Source organism: Dendrobates tinctorius, unplaced genomic scaffold (genome assembly GCF_039654945.1).
Source record: "Dendrobates tinctorius isolate UK_male_01 unplaced genomic scaffold, ASM3965494v1 ptg000060l, whole genome shotgun sequence".
Taxonomy (NCBI): domain Eukaryota; kingdom Metazoa; phylum Chordata; class Amphibia; order Anura; family Dendrobatidae; genus Dendrobates; species Dendrobates tinctorius.
The window spans coordinates 74171859-74190855 of NW_027361728.1; the positions used below are offsets into that span (position 1 = coordinate 74171859).

Here is an 18997-nt window from a genome sequence, read left to right on the forward strand (position 1 = left end):
ATTTTAGAGGGTTGTCCACCCCTTTTTTAAGCTACAACAGACCTACCTTAATCAAACAATTAAAAAATTATACTCTTCTACCAGTCTTCCATTCCCCTTTTGTAACACTGCCCAGGTCACTCGTAGGTCTCCTTGCTTCCTCTTCCAGTGGAGATGGTGCATGTTAAACAGGGGCCAGAGGAGTGACCAACAGATTAGCGCTGTGGTCAGTGATTGGCGGCAGTGGTCATAGGTCATGCCTATCTGGAAACTAAGAAAGAAGCCTGGAGAGGCATCAGTAGTATAGAAGAGCTGCCTAAATTGGGAGAATTTTTTTTTATTTTTATGGCATACTCGACCCATTTTTAAAATGATAATTTTAAAATGAGGAAGACAACCTCTCCAAGGCAGGGACCACACAGGAGCTTTAACCATTATTACCTGGCAAAAAATGTCAGTATGTTCATGCTGATGTTGCTATGACTGTGATTATGACTGATACACAAGTAGCAAAAAGGCTAAGGCCTCTTTCACACTTCAGTTTTTTACAATCAGTCACAATCCGCCAGGTTTTGAAAAAAACGGATCTGCAATTTTTTTTTGAGGATCCGTTTTTTTCCCCATTGACTTGCATTATGGGCGGATTGTGACGGATTGCCGTCCGTTGCATCCGTTTTTTTTGCGGATCCACCAAAAGTTGCTGTCCGTTATCATCCTCAAAGATTTCAAAACGGAGCTTGCAACGTTTTTTTTTTCTGGCGGATCCTCCAGACACTGTTTTAACCCGAAATTCTTTCTGGCTGCCGGACAAGGACAAAAAAAATTCTCTCTCTCTCTCTCTCTCTCTCCTTTTCCAGGCCGCGATTCCTTTAAAATTCTTCATTTGTCGGATCCGTCAAAAAAACGGAAGGGTGGCATCCGTTGTCATCAGTACTACAACGGATCCGCCATCCGTCCTTTTGGCGGATTATGACTGATGCAAAAAACTGAAGTGTGAAAGAGGCCTTACAAGTTTAGATTGTTTGCAACTTAATGAAGTTATTTTACTTTCGGCTAAGAACTTACAGGCAGGTAGTTGCTATCTACCTGCCTGTTGTGCTCGGCGCTGATCACTGCTGTCTCAAAGAGGTCACAGACCGCTCCTGCTGGCGATTCAGCAGCTTCTGGTGATGTCATAGAATAAGGTTTTGGCACAAAAAATGCAGCAAGACCTGATACCTGCTTTTTTGATACATTTTTTCAGCACCCATTCAAGTCAATGGGTGAAAAATGCTGAAAAAAAAGCAGAAAAATGCTGATAGAGCATATCACTTCTATGTCCAAAAAACCATGCAAAGCACAAAATACTGATAAAAAAACCATGTGTGTGCATGAGATTTCTGAAATCTCATAGGCTTTGCTGGTACTGTAAAAAGCAACTGAAAATTAGCATAAAAATGCATAAAAAAAGACTAGTGTGAAATTAGCATATTATAGTAATGAATGCAAATTACAAAATCAAATTCTTTTCTTAGTATGTTAAAGTATCCCAGACTTTGCTTACATTTTACTTTGGGCTAAGAACTTACAGATAGGTAGTTGCTATCTAACTGCCTGTGGTGCTCGGCCCTGATCACTGCTGTCTCAGAGAGGTCACAGACCGCTCCTGCTGGTGATTCAGCAGCTTCTGGTGATGTCACATCAACAGAGCAGCTTCTTCTCTTCTGCTGCACTCTGCTAATGCGGTATTCTTGCTGATGTCATGCTGATTGGCATCTGGCTCCTTCTGCCTAACTGTGGGATGCTGTCTGCCTATCTGCATGACGTCATTAGTGACACACTACCGACAGAGCAGACAGAGAGAGGAAGAACAGCTTTATTGATGTGAGGTCAAATGAAGCAGCAGAATCACCAGCAGGAGCGGTCAGTCACCACTTTGAGATGGCATAGATAGGCGCTGAGCAGAACAGGCAGGTAGTTAGTAAATACCTGCCCCACAGCACAAAATAAGTAAAATCCTGGATAACCAGTAAATGTGAAATCGTGAACAGTATTATGAAATTGCCAAGCATATACATACAAAGAATAGGTCACATGTAGAGTTGAGCGACATTGGTCGGCTCGGGTTTCATGAAACAAAATTTGTTTCAGATGAAACTGGTCCGACTAGGGAAAAAAAAGTCGGAGTTTCGTTCAAAACCCGACCCCAATGCAAGTCAATGGGGATAAAAAGTTGGCATTGAGTGGATGAATGTCATCTGCTCAATGCCAACTTTTATTTCCCATTGACTTGCATTTGGGGTCGTGTTTCGGACGAAACTCCGACTTTTTTTGCCCTAGTCGGACCAGTTTCATCTGAAACAAATTTTGTTTCATGAAACCCGATCCGACCAAACTTGCTCAACTCTAGTCACATGTATCAAAGTACAATGAAACAAAACTAGTAGATAAAAGAAGGCATAAGCAGCTAAAAAGACACCAGGACACATGTACATCATTAAGAATAGGCAAGTGCACAAAATCATATTGAGGTACTGTAAATGAAGGGTGGGATTGCCATATTTTACAATCCATTCAGACTAGTGCATTAATAGACAAGAGTATTTATCTGAAAATAGGTCTTTCCAGAAGTCAGAGACGTATGCAAGAGTTTATTGTGAGCTCCTACTATAATGTACAAATGTTAACCATTCCGTCTTATCCTTTTTTACTAACACCCAAGAAATAATGTTTATTAAACCAAAGAGGACTTACCAGCAGATTCATTTGTGCCATTTGTATTCAGAATCTTTAAGAGATGTTTGGTCAGTTTCCGAATTTGATGTATGGCATCATCTCGCTCTCTTCCTACTCCATACAGATGAATCATTCTCTGGTTACATTCATGACTTGATGATGCCTCCTATACGTTACAAGAGGGATAAATTAGTGAAATGTAAGAATAGCAGCCACATGGAATTGTATCTCTTTTATTATTCATTTTTTTCACTCAATTGATTGTATCACAACCATAACAACTATGTTAACTTTATCAATGGCAAATGGAGATATCTCGCCACAAACCTGCTCATTTGGCTTGCAGCAGTTCTGAGGATCCAATACTGGCTGGATCCATCAACATTGATGGGAAAGACCTTATCAGTAGTCAAGTGGGCAAGACAACTTTTCAATACTTAAAGGGAACCTGTCAGCAGGATTTTGCACAGTAACCTGCAGACAGTGTCAGGTAGGCGCCGTTATGCTGATTACAATGACATCTTGGTTGATGAAATCCGTCTTGTGGTTGTTAATCTTTATTTTCAGCTTTTAGTTAACAATATGTTCGTGCTCCGGGGCAGCCTGTTGGGAGGGTGGGGGGGCTTCATGTGGTGCTCTGATTAGGCATTCATCACTATGGCTTCTGACAGGTCACTGATCCCTCATTGACCCGCCCCCTAATTTGCATAATTAATATCTGTATAAAAAAAACCTTCTGCAGGTAGGCACCAGCCATGGCTCCTGCTCTGCCGCATAATCGCATGTTTCATGTCCCAATAATACATATTCTTAATGTTATTCGGCTAGAAAAAAAATATTAATTTGAAAATGGCGCCCGCCACGCCTGTGCAGTAGCAGCTATCGGTGTATAAATCTGTGATCTGATAGCTGCTACTGCGCATGCGCCAGCGGTGAATATCTTACTGGAGAAAAAAAAAATTCCTCCTCCAAGAGATGCTGCCCGTGCCTGCGCAATAGCAGTTATCAGATCACAGCCTGTTTGTTTAGTCAGTGGGGCCGAGGAGTACTGCTCCTGCTAGTAAATGCATTACAAATTGTTTATCTCTCAGTTTATTGGGAAATGATTTATTTAACATAGCATGAAGCGAACTAATTGCAGGTTTTGCACTTAGAACAAGAAAGTGAAAAGCCATAAACATTAGTATTGGGTCTCTTTTGTTGCTAAAACTAAAAGTACACCGGGCAACAAGAAGTAATAGTAACACACAACCAAGGCTATTGCTAGGCTATTTTGTATTTCTTTTCATATCATTAGGCAGGACTCAGCTTTCTAAGGAATAATCCAAAGATTGTTAACTCCCTCAGCTTTGTATTTACTATATAAGAAGTAGTGCATGTAAAAGGGATCCTTCTGACTTAAAGGGGTGTACAGCACTTACTATACATATTAATGACCAAGTGAATGGGAGAAGAATTGCATTAATTGGACGGCAGTCACTAAATAATGTATGGAGCTGTAGTGTTCTATTCTATGCATTGAATACTTCTGGTCGTTTATAGTAGTGGAAGTGATGACAGGTGATGGTTGAGGGCTCTGTCTATCCCCCAACAATCCCATATTGGTAACCTACGCTACGGATAAGTTATCAATATGTAAGTCCCGGACATCGATTGTAACTTTGAGTCATGACATAAGACACTGTAATATTTGTAAGGCTAAGTTCACACTTGCGTATAGCTGGTCTGTGTACGTCCTATCTTAAGCTCCGCCTATGCTTCACCTACTTCTGTATGCGGTATGCGTCTTGCGTTGTCCTTACATGCGTTGTATGCGGATGCGTCCGCATGCGGCGATTTGACGTGCCCGCCGAACGCACAGAAATGCAACATGTTGCGTTCCCATGCGGTCGGCGGGCACACCAAAACAACGCATGCGGACACATCCGCATACAACGCATGTCCCTGCGTACCCAATGTTAAAGATAGGACAACACAGGAAGCATGCAGAAGTAGGCGGAGCGTAGGCGTAGCTTCAGGGAGGACGTACGCAGCCATACACAGACCAGCCATACGCAGACCAGCCATACGCTAGTGTGAACTTAGCCTTAGTCAAAAATGAATGTTGTTCTAAACAAACAGGTGAGATTTTACTGGGTATCATGGGATTAAATACTGACATTTATTATAATATTTGCAAGACTAGAAATAAAAATCTAACTTCCAAGGGTGATTTATACACCTTGATAATCTGTACAATTCAATCAATTTATGGCTAAATGTGAAATATTATTCAAAATTGTGATCAAATTAAAATCATCGCTATGATCATCGTGCAACATTTATATACTGAAAATTGTAGATCCTGAAGATTTACAAGTGTATGTTTGAATCTACAATATTCATATACCACCTGTGTTTATATCCAAATCATCTAAACAAAGTGAATTACATTTTTTTAAAGCACGTGTGTAACGATAGCCTGAGGTTGGTTTAAGCCTACTGCTCACCTAAGAAAAATAACTAGGGAAAGTGTTAACAGAAGCAAATCATTATTTCAAAATAAGCATTTAATAAGTCAAGAAATAAGGATTCTACTTCTAAAGGATATTACCCAACACCTGTAGCGGAATATTATCTGCTGGTTGTTGTTATTGCAAATATTTCGTAACAAAATGGCTTGAATAAAGAAGTGATGGATAACAAAAAATATCTTGTCAAAAAGAGACATTAGCTGGATATTTGGTGTTTGTTGATTTTTTTCTGCTACATTCTCTTTTCTGGGAATAAACTGTATTTAGCAAGGCACAATATGTATATTTATACATATATAGACATATAAAACCAAAAGCAAAACACAAAACAAATATCCTGGAATAAAAAAGTAAAAAAATATATTGCAAAAATTGCACGAAGGTAGTAATAATAGTACTGGTACTTCAATCCCTCTGTCCTTGTTCACATTTACGTCACTTGACAAGTGGAAAGGTTTTAAATACAAGAGATAGGACTGTCCCACAAGGGTTGCCGTGACGTGGCGGGATGGCTTCTACATTATTTTGATCAAAATTATGTTAACTAAATACCCTTATTATTACTATTATTACTACCTTCATGCAATTTTTGCAATATATTTTTTTACTTTTTTATTCCAGGATATTTGTTTTGTGTTTTGCTTTTGGTTTTCTCTGTGTAAAGGTCATGTGTTCATATGCAATTACATTTTGCATGCACATTAATTTACTTTTTCTGCTCAGACCCAGTTTCTCATTTGTTTCATTGTGCATTCTGTGCATATAAGGGTGTGACCACCCTGTTTCTGAGTTGGAAAATCCATCCTGTCTGGCCTATACTATTACTGGTGGTTCAGTCCCTCTGTCCTTGTTCACATTTACGTCACTTGATAAGTGGAAAGGTTTTAAATACAAGAGTTAGGACTGTCCCACAAGGGTTGCCGTGACGTGGCGGGATGGCTTCTACATTATTTTGATCAAAATTATGTTAACTAAATACCCTTATTATTACTATTATTACTACCTTCATGCAATTTTTGCAATATATTTTTTTACTTTTTTATTCCAGGATATTTGTTTTGTGTTTTGCTTTTGGTTTTCTCTGTGTAAAGGTCATGTGTTCATATGCAATTACATTTTGCATGCACATTAATTTACTTTTTCTGCTCAGACCCAGTTTCTCATATATAGACATATATTGCAATCATAGTATACAGCTTACAACTTACAATTGCTCTCTTTTACTTTCTACCCAGCAGATTCTTCCCTTTTCTCTGTTCTATATAGAAACAGGAAGTCTCTTTTCCCTGCATGAGTTATCCCCCATCTTCACCTCCTTACCCAGCAGCTCCTGCTCCTCCCCCTGCCAGAGACTTTTGCAGTGACTCATGCAGAGAAAAGAGACTTGCTGTTTCTACATAGATCTTAGAAGGATTCAGCTAGTCAGTTTTTAATTGCACGATATAATAGACCTAATGGAAAAGAGAAGAAATAACTGGATAGAATGGCAAAATGAGCAATTGGAAGTTCACAGTGCTGTATAATATGATGATTGCAATATATTAAGAGGATAGCAATTTTGATTAGAGTGCTTCTTTAAATTAAAAAGCAAACCTATCCAGAGAAATAGCAGAGCTTTTAGGAGTAGCCAAATATATTCCTAAAAAAGTAACAAATAGCCAACCCCAGTGACAATAAAAATCCTAAAAGAGCATAAAAGACAACTCAAGTGTGTGATTGCAAAATTCTTTCCTTGAAGAAAAGGCTTTTACAATGTCATGAAAAGGGAAAATTGTTCTTTAGGACCTAGCTGTATCATTGTCAAATGGGCCAATGCATCAACGTTTTTATGCTTCTGGCATAAAACACTGAAAAGTTGAAAATTATTGTGACTTCTGGCATGTTCACACCAGTTTATGGCAGCTCTCCAACTTCTTCCTGAAAGTAATGGAATGTTTAGCAATGGCCGATTGACGCGCCTCACCTCAAGCTGACTGAGCTTGCTCTCCTGCTGACCAGTGTCTGTGACAACACTAGGTGCTGTTTGTTTTGCAAAATAGGAAAGTCAATCAGTTAATATATATCCAATGGAGGAAAACAAGCACATGGTGTGTCAAGAAGGATCAAGTTAATAGTCTACCCTTGATTGATCTATCATAAAAAAGGAGTCAACAAAACTCATATGTTTTTGTCCAGCAGCTTACAGATACAGCAACGCCTGATCTGACATTACAACCATTTTCATGCAGTAACACATGGATGTCAGTCAGACATTTCATAAAAATGAAATTGTTTGGAGACCAGTGAATGGAATCTTTATTGAACTTGAAATTGATGTTGATGGGTGACCACTAGGGATGAATGAATAGTTTTGGATAAGTGTTATCCGAAAAGTTCTAGCGGTTTCTGAATAGCTGCATCGGGGACCTGGGTACCTGGAGCGCTCCCGATAATCAGCTGTTCGGCACCACATCTGCATGTGTCGCGGCTGTGTGACAGTCACAACCCATGCATGGAGAGCCTGTTTGTTGGGCTCTCTATGCATGTGTTGTGACTTTCACACAACCACGACACATGCAACTACGGAGCTGAACAGCTGATCATCGGGAGCGCTCCCGGTATTTGGGTTCCCGATGCAGCTATTCGGAAACCGCAAAAACTATTCAGATAAGCACCTATCCAAAGCTATTCACTAATTCACAGTGACCACATATTAAGCTATTTTTGTTTTAGCCAGTACTTGTGTATTGATGTATGCTCTGTCAAATGACAATTCTGAACTATCTATTCAGTGAACAATAGGCTTTTCAATTTCTACGCACATTTCCAGGAGGAACACCAAAGGAATAAGACAGTGGTGAATTCTGAGAAAAACTGTACCAACAATATTCAACGGGGAACACATGGATTTTTACTAACTCATGCTGAGCTGGGAAGACTTTTCTGCTAAAAACGAAAACGTTCTCATTCTTAAAATGAGTGTTAGGCCACGTTCACACATCCAGCATTTGGTCAGGACTTTACCTCAGTATGTGTAAGCCAAAATCAGGAGTGGGACAATCAGAGGAAAAGCACAATAGAAACACGTCACCACTTCTCCTTGAATCACCCACTCCTGGTTTTGGCTTACAAATACTGAGGTAAAATATGGAACAAATACTGAACCTGAGAATATGGACTCAGTCTCAGTTACTGTATCAATGGCAAAATGTGCATCTGGTGTGGATGATCCTTTACTGTATTTGAGGGGAAAGCTAATATTTAGGTGGCGCTCAAGTGGTACAGTAGAAAACGATGAATGGTATGTAAGCTATGTATGGGTATGATGACTGTAGGCAAGCTTCATCTTGGAGGTGGGGGACTGCACCAGGAGAGAACACACTCAGGAATTGAGGAAGAATACTGTAGGTGAGGTGGCAGTGCGCTGCCCAATAAAATTATAAAGTGTAATATTTAGCAAATAATATTACCTCTATTGAAGTTCACAAATTGACATATCGCAAGCCGGTTTTCAGATCTGGTGATTACCTGACAAAAGCTCCGGTCTGGGGCCAAAAACTGGTTTGTGATCTGTCTGTCAATTTATGGCCTTCAATAAAGGTAATATTATTGGCTAAATATTGCACTTTATACTTTTAGTGGGCAGCGCACCGCCACCTCACCAATTCTTCTATCATTTGCTGTATGTGAAGCGCCCGTCTTGTTAAACTCCTTTATATCTTTGTGGATATGTAGGTTTGGGTGGGCTCGCATGCATAGTTACTCTGGTTTGCATCTATATGTACTGATTAGAGTTGAGCGACTTTGGTTGGATCTGGTTTCATGAAACAAAATTTGTTTCAGATGAAACTGGTCCGACTAGGGAAAAAAAAGTGGGAGTTTTGTCCGAAACCAGACTCCAATGCAAGTCAATGGGGAATAAAAGTCGGCATTGAGTGGATGAATGTCATCCGCTCAATGCCGACTTTTATTTCCCATTGACTTGCATTGGGGTCGGGTTTCGGACGAAACGCCGACTTTTTTTGCCCTAGTCGGACTAGTTTCATCTGAAACATATTTTGTTTCATGAAACCCGATCCGACCAAAGGCACTCAACTCTAGTACTGATGACTTCACACAGGACACTTGTACAATAGTGAAGATGTGATAATTCAGCAACACAAGTGAAGTGAAAAATCACTATTTATTGTATCCACATTAGAAAGACCTATATAGAAAAAAAATGAAACCCGCGTAGGCTGATGTGTTTCATTTTTTTAATCTCTGTGCAGGATTATGACGTCTTCAGTTTCCTCCAGCTCTATTGAACTCAGCGGTGTGCGGATCTGACAATCCGTTCACCGCTCAAACTATTTCCACAGCTAAATCCTACAACATGTGAGGAGCTGACTCCATTTTTTCCGTTTTCTACCCATTTATACAATTTCATTGTTACTGGACTCTAGTATTATAGATTGTCCCACTTCACTTTGTCACAATATAGTACGTACCCCGTTTTTAGGTTGGTTTCCTGTTTACTTTATAAATCCACCTGTAGGACAATCTGCAAATTTCAATTTCTTTTACTCATATTCATTTCTTTAGTTGTTCTTTTACTGATTGAAGAAAGCTTATAATAAGATGATAATATAATATATGGTTGTGAAATATTTATGTCTGCATTTATTATCATCAACACTGACCCATATTATTGGGATATTTAATAGTTATTGGATCCCAACATTATCAATCTGAAAATTCCTATAATGTTCAAGCAGCACTTTATACATAAGTAAAATCGAGAAAATATCAATGCTGTTCAAAAAACGGTAACATTTTATTTTGGACCAATCGTATTTAGGAAGAAGGCTCAGCAATGGTTTCAAGACAGCCATATGTCTGCACATTTATACAAACAGGATTACGTTATAAATGGATATTTGCTTAGTCTAATTACGATTTCACAGTAAACATATGCAGCTTAATAGGGAAATACAAGCGATAGCATCTGTTATCGACTCTCCTGTAGCCCAGGGTGTCCTCTTATAATAAAGTATTGTGCATTACCCTTCACTTATCATAAATCAGGAGCAGAAAGACCTCGCCTACTGTATATACTCACATAGTAAAATGTCTGTCAATACTTTGCCATAGCAAAGTTCAGTAAAGGCAACCAATGCAAAACAAACAAATAGTCTGTTTATGTGCAAAATTTTATAATGTAATATGGCCCGTGGCATTGTTTAAACCAGTATTTCAAGCATCAATATTCTACCATTACTAGCGTTCTTGCCCTGTCATATACTGTACAGAGTAATTAGACATCACTGTGCCTACAACACTCTGGTATCTGCTGGAATCAATTAGGGCGCAAATTGTCATTTTACATTTTATTTCTATCACTCTTCCAAAAAAGTCTTTATTGGACGGATCCTCACTGGAGATGATCTTGGAGCTGCAGTCACTATTCTGTTGTTACATCATATCTTGTTATCCTTATATATAATTTTATCCTTTTAATTCTGTTTTTTCACTTCTTGAGCATTATTTTGAGGACGTGACATGAATGTTTGGCTTTTAAAAGGAGTATGTTTTATGTTTGCAAAAATTTTGAGCATTACTTTATGTAAAACTAGGCTGGCAAGCCTGACTGCAGCTATTTTTCCACAGGTTGGACCTTAAGCGAAGTCCTAAAGAAATAACAACAAAACACTGAAAATAAATTTATGTTCTGTATATCTTAGTTCGGTGGCTTTTTAGCTTACATTTGTCCTGACACATATTGTTCTGGTCCCACATGAGGTGAATGGAGGTGTAGTTGATTGGGACTGGGAGAGATTCCTACCTTCCGTTTCCTCAATGCAGAGCAGACAGGGCTAATGCTGTTCGGCGTCCGGAGAGATGATGCACACCAGGGATTGTGAAGTCCAGACTTGTTTATTTGGAAGTCCGGACATACAGCGTATGATTGGTAATACACTACTTCTCCAGAAATGCAGGTGTAACAACCAAGGTGGTACAGCAAAGTGGTTGAGTACTGATGCCTTTCACAGCTCGGTGCAAAGCATGTCTCTCCCAGAGAAAGTGAAACTAACAATGGCTGCTAGAAGGAAGAGAAGCCCTGAACCTTGATCCGGAAGTGGTAGGCATGCCATGAGGATTAATTAACTGCAGACTGCTATATAGAAAAAAGACCAGCAGATGGCAGCAGAGCGCATGCAAGACTAGATTATACACAACATGGAAAATAATACAATCTACCATAGAAGCATAACTTAGACGGAACAGCACACATACAGACTTTCTATAATGTGCCAGACAAGAGGATACCTTTCAGTCTTGGCTATATTTATGATCAGTTTTCTATTTATTAATTTTTTTAAATTATTTATTAAAAATCACCTGATTTTTTAAAGAGCGTTTTATCCCTACTTGACTTCCACTGCAGACAAAGAAGTGGATGGTTTCTGCTAAAGAATACTGATTTTTGCCCAAAAACATAGCAACCAAGCAGGGCCGAACTGGCCATCTGGTAGTTCTGGCAAATGCCAGAAGGGCCTGCCTGGTCGTGGGCCACCTTGACTGCTAAGTTATTAGCAGAATTGGTGTTCTCAAGACACCCATACTGTTAAGAGTTGTGATGGAGAACCAAGTCGCCAACTCTGTCACTTACCCCAGCAGGCCACGGGTATCATTAGAAATATTGGTCTTGTAGTAAATCTTGCTTTCCTCTATCCAGGGTAATATTAGTGATATATCACATCTGGTGCTTGGGGAAGGGGACAGCATGGGCCTATGTGATTTCAAATGCCAGGCCAATTCATAATGCTCAAATTCCCTTACGTCAAATTGCAGTGAAATTGTGTTTTTATTGCATTTTTGACAATGCATTTTTTGTCTCTTTTTGGTGTGTCATGTTTAATTAAAACTGCTTTGTTTTTCACACTTCCAGTCATTTGCCTTGACAAAATAATATTGATACAGTCATACCTGCTTTATATACATTTTTATTGCATTTCCACATAAAAATACACTAAAAATTTAAAAGTATTTACCTGTAGAGATGGGTGAACCCGAACAGTAAAGTTTGGGGTCCGTACCGAACACCCACTGTTCGGGCACGGACCCCGAAACTGGACTTCAACTGGAAGTCTTACTGTTTTGGTTCGGCAGCCCGAACACCAGGTGTGTCTCCTACTGTCAGGTGCATGACAGCGTGGCAAACGCAACCTCTCATCGGCAGTAAAATCATTACCGCTGGTCAAAGAGAGCCGTGGTTCCCACAATGTCAAATGACAGAGTGAGCCCACAGCTGTGATCAGAGGTTTACCTCCGGTCACTGGAATTGACTGATGAGACTACTGTTCCAATGCCTACACCTGCTGCATCTAATAACAGTGAGAGCAGGCGGCGGCTGATGTTCATCATCGGGCACCTGCTCTAAATAAATAACTTTAAAAAAAAAAAACGGCGTGAGTTCACCTGTATTGTTGATAACCGGCCAGGTAAAACTGACAGCTGGGGGCTGTAACACTCAGCTGTCAGCGTTAGCAAGGTTGGTTATCAAGAATAGATGGGTCTCCATGGTGTTTAGTTATTTAAATAAATAATTTAAAAAAAACACGTGGGGTTCCCCCTCATTTTTGACAACCAGCCAAGCTAAAGCAGACAACTGGGGGCTGGTATTCTGAGGCAGGTATGGTGCCATGGATATTGCCCCCCCAGCCTGAAAATAGCAGTCCACAGATGCCAAGAAAAAGCACATCTATTAGATGCACCAATTATGGCACTTTGCCCGGCTCTTTCCACTTGCCCTGTGGTGGTGTCAAGTTGGTTTCATATTTGTGGGGTTGATGTCACCTTTGTATTGTCCGGCGACAACAAGCCCACAGCTTAGAAATAGAGAGGCGTCTATAAGACGCATTCAAGAAGACTTTCAGGAACAAGGTAAGCATGAAGACCAATCACACAAGCGGGTCCTCCCTGCCCAGCTCAGCTTGCTTAACAGATTTCTCCCTTTATACAAACAAACGGAGCCAGACAGTCCTTTAAAGGGAATCTGTCACTCCTTTTTTCGGTCTTGGTCCGATGGGTGTTGCGGTCCGGCGCCTCCCATCTTCTAACTTTGACATCCTCTTCTTTCCTATCTGTCGTGGCTCTGGCGCAGGTGCACTGCTCTGCCCTGTTGAGGGTAGAGCAGAATACTGCAATGCGCAAGCGCCAGACCTCTTCCGGCACCTGCGCACTGCAGGACTCTGCTATGCCCTCAACAGGGCAGAGCAGTGCGCCTGCGCAGGAGCCGCGAGGGGAAGGAAAGAAGAGGATGTCATCGTATGAAGATGGGAGGCGCCGGACCGGATGGCGACACCCATCGGACAGGACCGAACGCCGGGGTGAGTATAATTTAACTCTTTTTTCTTATCTTTCAGGTTACATCGGGGCTTATCTACAGCATTACAAAATGCTGTAGATAAGCCCCTGATGTCTGTGGCGGCAGCTCATAGTCGAAAAAAAGGGTGACAGATTCCCTGTAAAATTTTCACTAAAATATAAAACAAACAAGTATAATACATTTTACTTATTGGTTGTTTCTGGGTCAGTGTTTTTTTCATTCCAGTGTGCTCTTGGTATGTACTTTGTGTGTGTGTGTTCTCCCATAGGCTTCTCTTATTAGTTTTGAAGAAAGCAAAAAAAAAAAGTGTTGTGAATATAATAAAATGAAAAGGCAACACATATGTCTGACAATTATAATTTTACAAGCATTTACAAACATTAAAGAGTGCACACTACATGAAGGAAGCCTGATGAAGATTTGACTTTACTGGTCCTAAGTAGAGTTGAGCGAAACGGGTCGAAAAAATTCAAAAGTCGCCGACTTTTGGCAAAGTCGGGTTTCATAAAACGAAACCCGACCCTAGGATGAGGTCGGCCACGAGGTCGGCGACTTACGCGCCAAAGTCGCGTTTCAAAAGTTTGTTTTGCGCTCTTTTTCAGCCAATCAGGATCCACGGACACTGTGGGCAACGTGATGACATAGGCACGGGTCACCACCATCTTTCAGAAGGGCATGCAAGTGATTGGCTTGCTTTGGTGGGCGTCACAGGGGGTATAAAAGGGCGTGCACGCCGACCGACATCTTACTTCTGCCGATCTTAGTATAGGGAGAGGTTGCTGCTGATTCTGTAGGGAGAGCGTTAGGCAGGGAAGAAGACAAAAAAACTGCTTCTGCTGCTGGCGATTTGGCCTGCACAACACACAAGTCACTGTGTGTGCAGTGCAAGGGGAGGCTATATTGTGGTGTATCAGTGGTGTTGGTTGTTGGGCTGCCTTTTAAGGCTTCCTGACACGCTGGCATTGCTGTTTACCCACTGCTCCGCAAACTGCTTTTTTAAAAGCAATCCAATCTCCCTTATCCTCTCGTCACTTTGGTCACAGGCAGCTGTGCCATCGAGCGTGTCACATAGCGCTCAGATATCAGTGGGCCTCACACCATCCACAAGTGTCCAGTGTCCAAAAGTGTACGCAGAGATTCAAAATCTCCATTATCCTCTCGTCACTTTGGTCACAGGCAGCTGTGCCATCGAGCGTGTCACATAGCGCTCAGATATCAGTGGGCATCACACCATCCACAAGTGTCCAGTGTCCAAAAGTGTACGCAGAGATTCAAAATCTCCATTATCCTCTCGTCACTTTGGTCACAGGCAGCTGTGCCATCGAGCGTGTCACATAGCGCTCAGATATCAGTGGGCCTCACACCATCCACAAGTGTCCAGTGTCCAAAAGTGTACGCAGAGATTCAAAATCTCCATTATCCTCTCGTCACTTTGGTCACAGGCAGCTGTGCCATCGAGCGTGTCACATAGCGCTCAGATATCAGTGGGCCTCACACCATCCACAAGTGTCCAGTGTCCAAAAGTGTACGCAGAGATTCAAAATCTCCATTATCCTCTCGTCACTTTGGTCACAGGCAGCTGTGCCATCGAGCGTGTCACATAGCGCTCAGATATCAGTGGGCCTCACACCATCCACAAGTGTCCAGTGTCCAAAAGTGTACGCAGAGATTCAAAATCTCCATTATCCTCTCGTCACTTTGGTCACAGGCAGCTGTGCCATCGAGCGTGTCACATAGCGCTCAGATATCAGTGGGCCTCACACCATCCACAAGTGTCCAGTGTCCAAAAGTGTACGCAGAGATTCAAAATCTCCATTATCCTCTCGTCACTTTGGTCACAGGCAGCTGTGCCATCGAGCGTGTCACATAGCGCTCAGATATCAGTGGGCCTCACACCATCCACAAGTGTCCAGTGTCCAAAAGTGTACGCAGAGATTCAAAATCTCCATTATCCTCTCGTCACTTTGGTCTCAGGCAGCTGTGCCATCGAGCGTGTCACATAGCGCTCAGATATCAGTGGGCCTCACACAATCCACAAGTGTCCAGTGTCCAAAAGTGTACGCAGAGATTCAAAATCTCCATTATCCTCTCGTCACTTTGGTCACAGGCAGCTGTGCCATCGAGCGTGTCACATAGCGCTCAGATATCAGTGGGCCTCACACCATCCACAAGTGTCCAGTGTCCAAAAGTGTACGCAGAGATTCAAAATCTCCATTATCCTCTCGTCACTTTGGTCACAGGCAGCTGTGCCATCGAGCGTGTCACATAGCGCTCAGATATCAGTGGGCCTCACACAATCCACAAGTGTCCAGTGTCCAAAAGTGTACGCAGAGATTCAAAATCTCCATTATCCTCTCGTCACTTTGGTCACAGGCAGCTGTGCCATCGAGCGTGTCACATAGCGCTCAGATATCAGTGGGCCTCACACAATCCACAAGAGTCCAGTGTCCAAAAGTGTACGCAGAGATTCAAAATCTCCATTATCCTCTCGTCACTTTGGTCACAGGCAGCTGTGCCATCGAGCGTGTCACATAGCGCTCAGATATCAGTGGGCCTCACACAATCCACAAGTGTCCAGTGTCCAAAAGTGTACGCAGAGATTCAAAATCTCCATTATCCTCTCGTCACTTTGGTCACAGGCAGCTGTGCCATCGAGCGTGTCACATAGCGCTCAGATATCAGTGGGCCTCACACCATCCACAAGTGTCCAGTGTCCAAAAGTGTACGCAGAGATTCAAAATCTCCATTATCCTCTCGTCACTTTGGTCACAGGCAGCTGTGCCATCGAGCGTGTCACATAGCGCTCAGATATCAGTGGGCCTCACACCATCCACAAGTGTCCAGTGTCCAAAAGTGTACGCAGAGATTCAAAATCTCCATTATCCTCTCGTCACTTTGGTCACAGGCAGCTGTGCCATCGAGCGTGTCACATAGCGCTCAGATATCAGTGGGCCTCACACCATCCACAAGTGTCCAGTGTCCAAAAGTGTACGCAGAGATTCAAAATCTCCATTATCCTCTCGTCACTTTGGTCACAGGCAGCTGTGCCATCGAGCGTGTCACATAGCGCTCAGATATCAGTGGGCCTCACACCATCCACAAGTGTCCAGTGTCCAAAAGTGTACGCAGAGATTCAAAATCTCCATTATCCTCTTGTCACTTTGGTCACAGGCAGCTGTGCCATCGAGCGTGTCACATAGCGCTCTGATATCAGTGGGCCTCACACCATCCACAAGTGTCCAGTGTCCAAAAGTGTACGCAGAGATTCAAAATCTCCATTATCCTCTCGTCACTTTGGTCACAGGCAGCTGTGCCATCGAGCGTGTCACATAGCGCTCAGATATCAGTGGGCCTCACACCATCCACAAGTGTCCAGTGTCCAAAAGTGTACGCAGAGATTCAAAATCTCCATTATCCTCTCGACACTTTGGTCACAGGCAGCTGTGCCATCGAGCGTGTCACATAGCGCTCAGATATCAGTGGGCCTCACACAATCCACAAGAGTCCAGTGTCCAAAAGTGTACGCAGAGATTCAAAATCTCCATTATCCTCTCGTCACTTTGGTCACAGGCAGCTGTGCCATCGAGCGTGTCACATAGCGCTCAGATATCAGTGGGCCTCACACAATCCACAAGTGTCCAGTGTCCAAAAGTGTACGCAGAGATTCAAAATCTCCATTATCCTCTCGTCACTTTGGTCACAGGCAACTGTGCCATCGAGCGTGTCACATAGCGCTCAGATATCAGTGGGCCTCACACCATCCACAAGTGTCCAGTGTCCAAAAGTGTACGCAGAGATTCAAAATCTCCATTATCCTCTCGTCACTTTGGTCACAGGCAGCTGTGCCATCGAGCGTGTCACATAGCGCTCAGATATCAGTGGGCCTCACACCATCCACAAGTGTCCAGTGTCCAAAAGTGTACGCAGAGATTCAAAATCTCCATTATCCTCTCGTCACTTTGGTCACAGGCAGCTGTGCCATCGAGCGTGTCACATAGCGCTCAGATATCAGTGGGCCTCACACCATCCACAAGTGTCCAGTGTCCAAAAGTGTACGCAGAGATTCAAAATCTCCATTATCCTCTCGTCACTTTGGTCACAGGCAGCTGTGCCATCGAGCGTGTCACATAGCGCTCAGATATCAGTGGGCCTCACACCATCCACAAGTGTCCAGTGTCCAAAAGTGTACGCAGAGATTCAAAATCTCCATTATCCTCTCGTCACTTTGGTCACAGGCAGCTGTGCCATCGAGTGTGTCACATAGCGCTCAGATATCAGTGGGCCTCACACCATCCACAAGAGTCCAGTGTCCAAAAGTGTATGCAGAGATTCAAAATCTCCATTATCCTCTCGTCACTTTGGTCACAGGCAGCTGTGCCATCGAGCGTGTCACATAGCGCTCAGATATCAGTGGGCCTCACACAATCCACAAGTGTCCAGTGTCCAAAAGTGTACGCAGAGATTCAAAATCTCCATTATCCTCTCGTCACTTTGGTCACAGGCCGCTGTGCCATCGAGCGTGTCACATAGCGCTCAGATATCAGTGGGCCTCACACCATCCACAAGTGTCCAGTGTCCAAAAGTGTACGCAGAGATTCAAAATCTCCATTATCCTCTCGTCACTTTGGTCACAGGCAGCTGTGCCATCGAGCGTGTCACATAGCGCTCAGATATCAGTGGGCCTCACACCATCCACAAGTGTCCAGTGTCCAAAAGTGTACGCAGAGATTCAAAATCTCCATTATCCTCTCGTCACTTTGGTCACAGGCAGCTGTGCCATCGAGCGTGTCACATAGCGCTCAGATATCAGTGGGCCTCACACCATCCACAAGTGTCCAGTGTCCAAAAGTGTACGCAGAGATTCAAAATCTCCATTATCCTCTCGTCACTTTGGTCACAGGCAGCTGTGCCATCGAGCGTGTCACATAGCGCTCAGATATCAGTGGGCCTCACACCATCCACAAGTGTCCAGTGTCCAAAAGTGTACGCAGAGATTCAAAATCTCCATTATCCTCTCGTCACTTTGGTCACAGGCAGCTGTGCCATCGAGCGTGTCACATAGCGCTCAGATATCAGTGGGCCTCACACCATCCACAAGTGTCCAGTGTCCAAAAGTGTACGCAGAGATACAAAATCTCCATTATCCTCTCGTCACTTTGGTCACAGGCAGCTGTGCCATCGAGCGTGTCACATAGCGCTCAGATATCAGTGGGCCTCACACAATCCACAAGTGTCCAGTGTCCAAAAGTGTACGCAGAGATTCAAAATCTCCATTATCCTCTCGTCACTTTGGTCACAGGCAGCTGTGCCATGGAGCGTGTCACATAGCGCTCAGATATCAGTGGGCCTCACACCATCCACAAGTGTCCAGTGTCCAAAAGTGTACGCAGAGATTCAAAATCTCCATTATCCTCTCGTCACTTTGGTCACAGGCAGCTGT

At 42.7% G+C, this 18997-nt stretch overlaps 2 protein-coding genes across 3 annotated transcripts in view; one reads left to right on the plus strand and one right to left on the minus strand.

Moving 5' to 3' along the window:
* The window catches only part of MED12L (mediator complex subunit 12L), a 1194146-nt gene that overhangs the window by 282048 nt on the left and 893101 nt on the right, over positions 1 to 18997 (minus strand). The window contains 1 exon segment of the mRNA XM_073579151.1: positions 2713 to 2860. Coding sequence (XP_073435252.1) covers positions 2713 to 2860 — 148 coding nt within the window.
* The window catches only part of LOC141092681 (P2Y purinoceptor 12-like), a 71648-nt gene that overhangs the window by 6177 nt on the left and 46474 nt on the right, over positions 1 to 18997 (plus strand). The gene's annotated exons all lie outside the window — the stretch shown is intronic.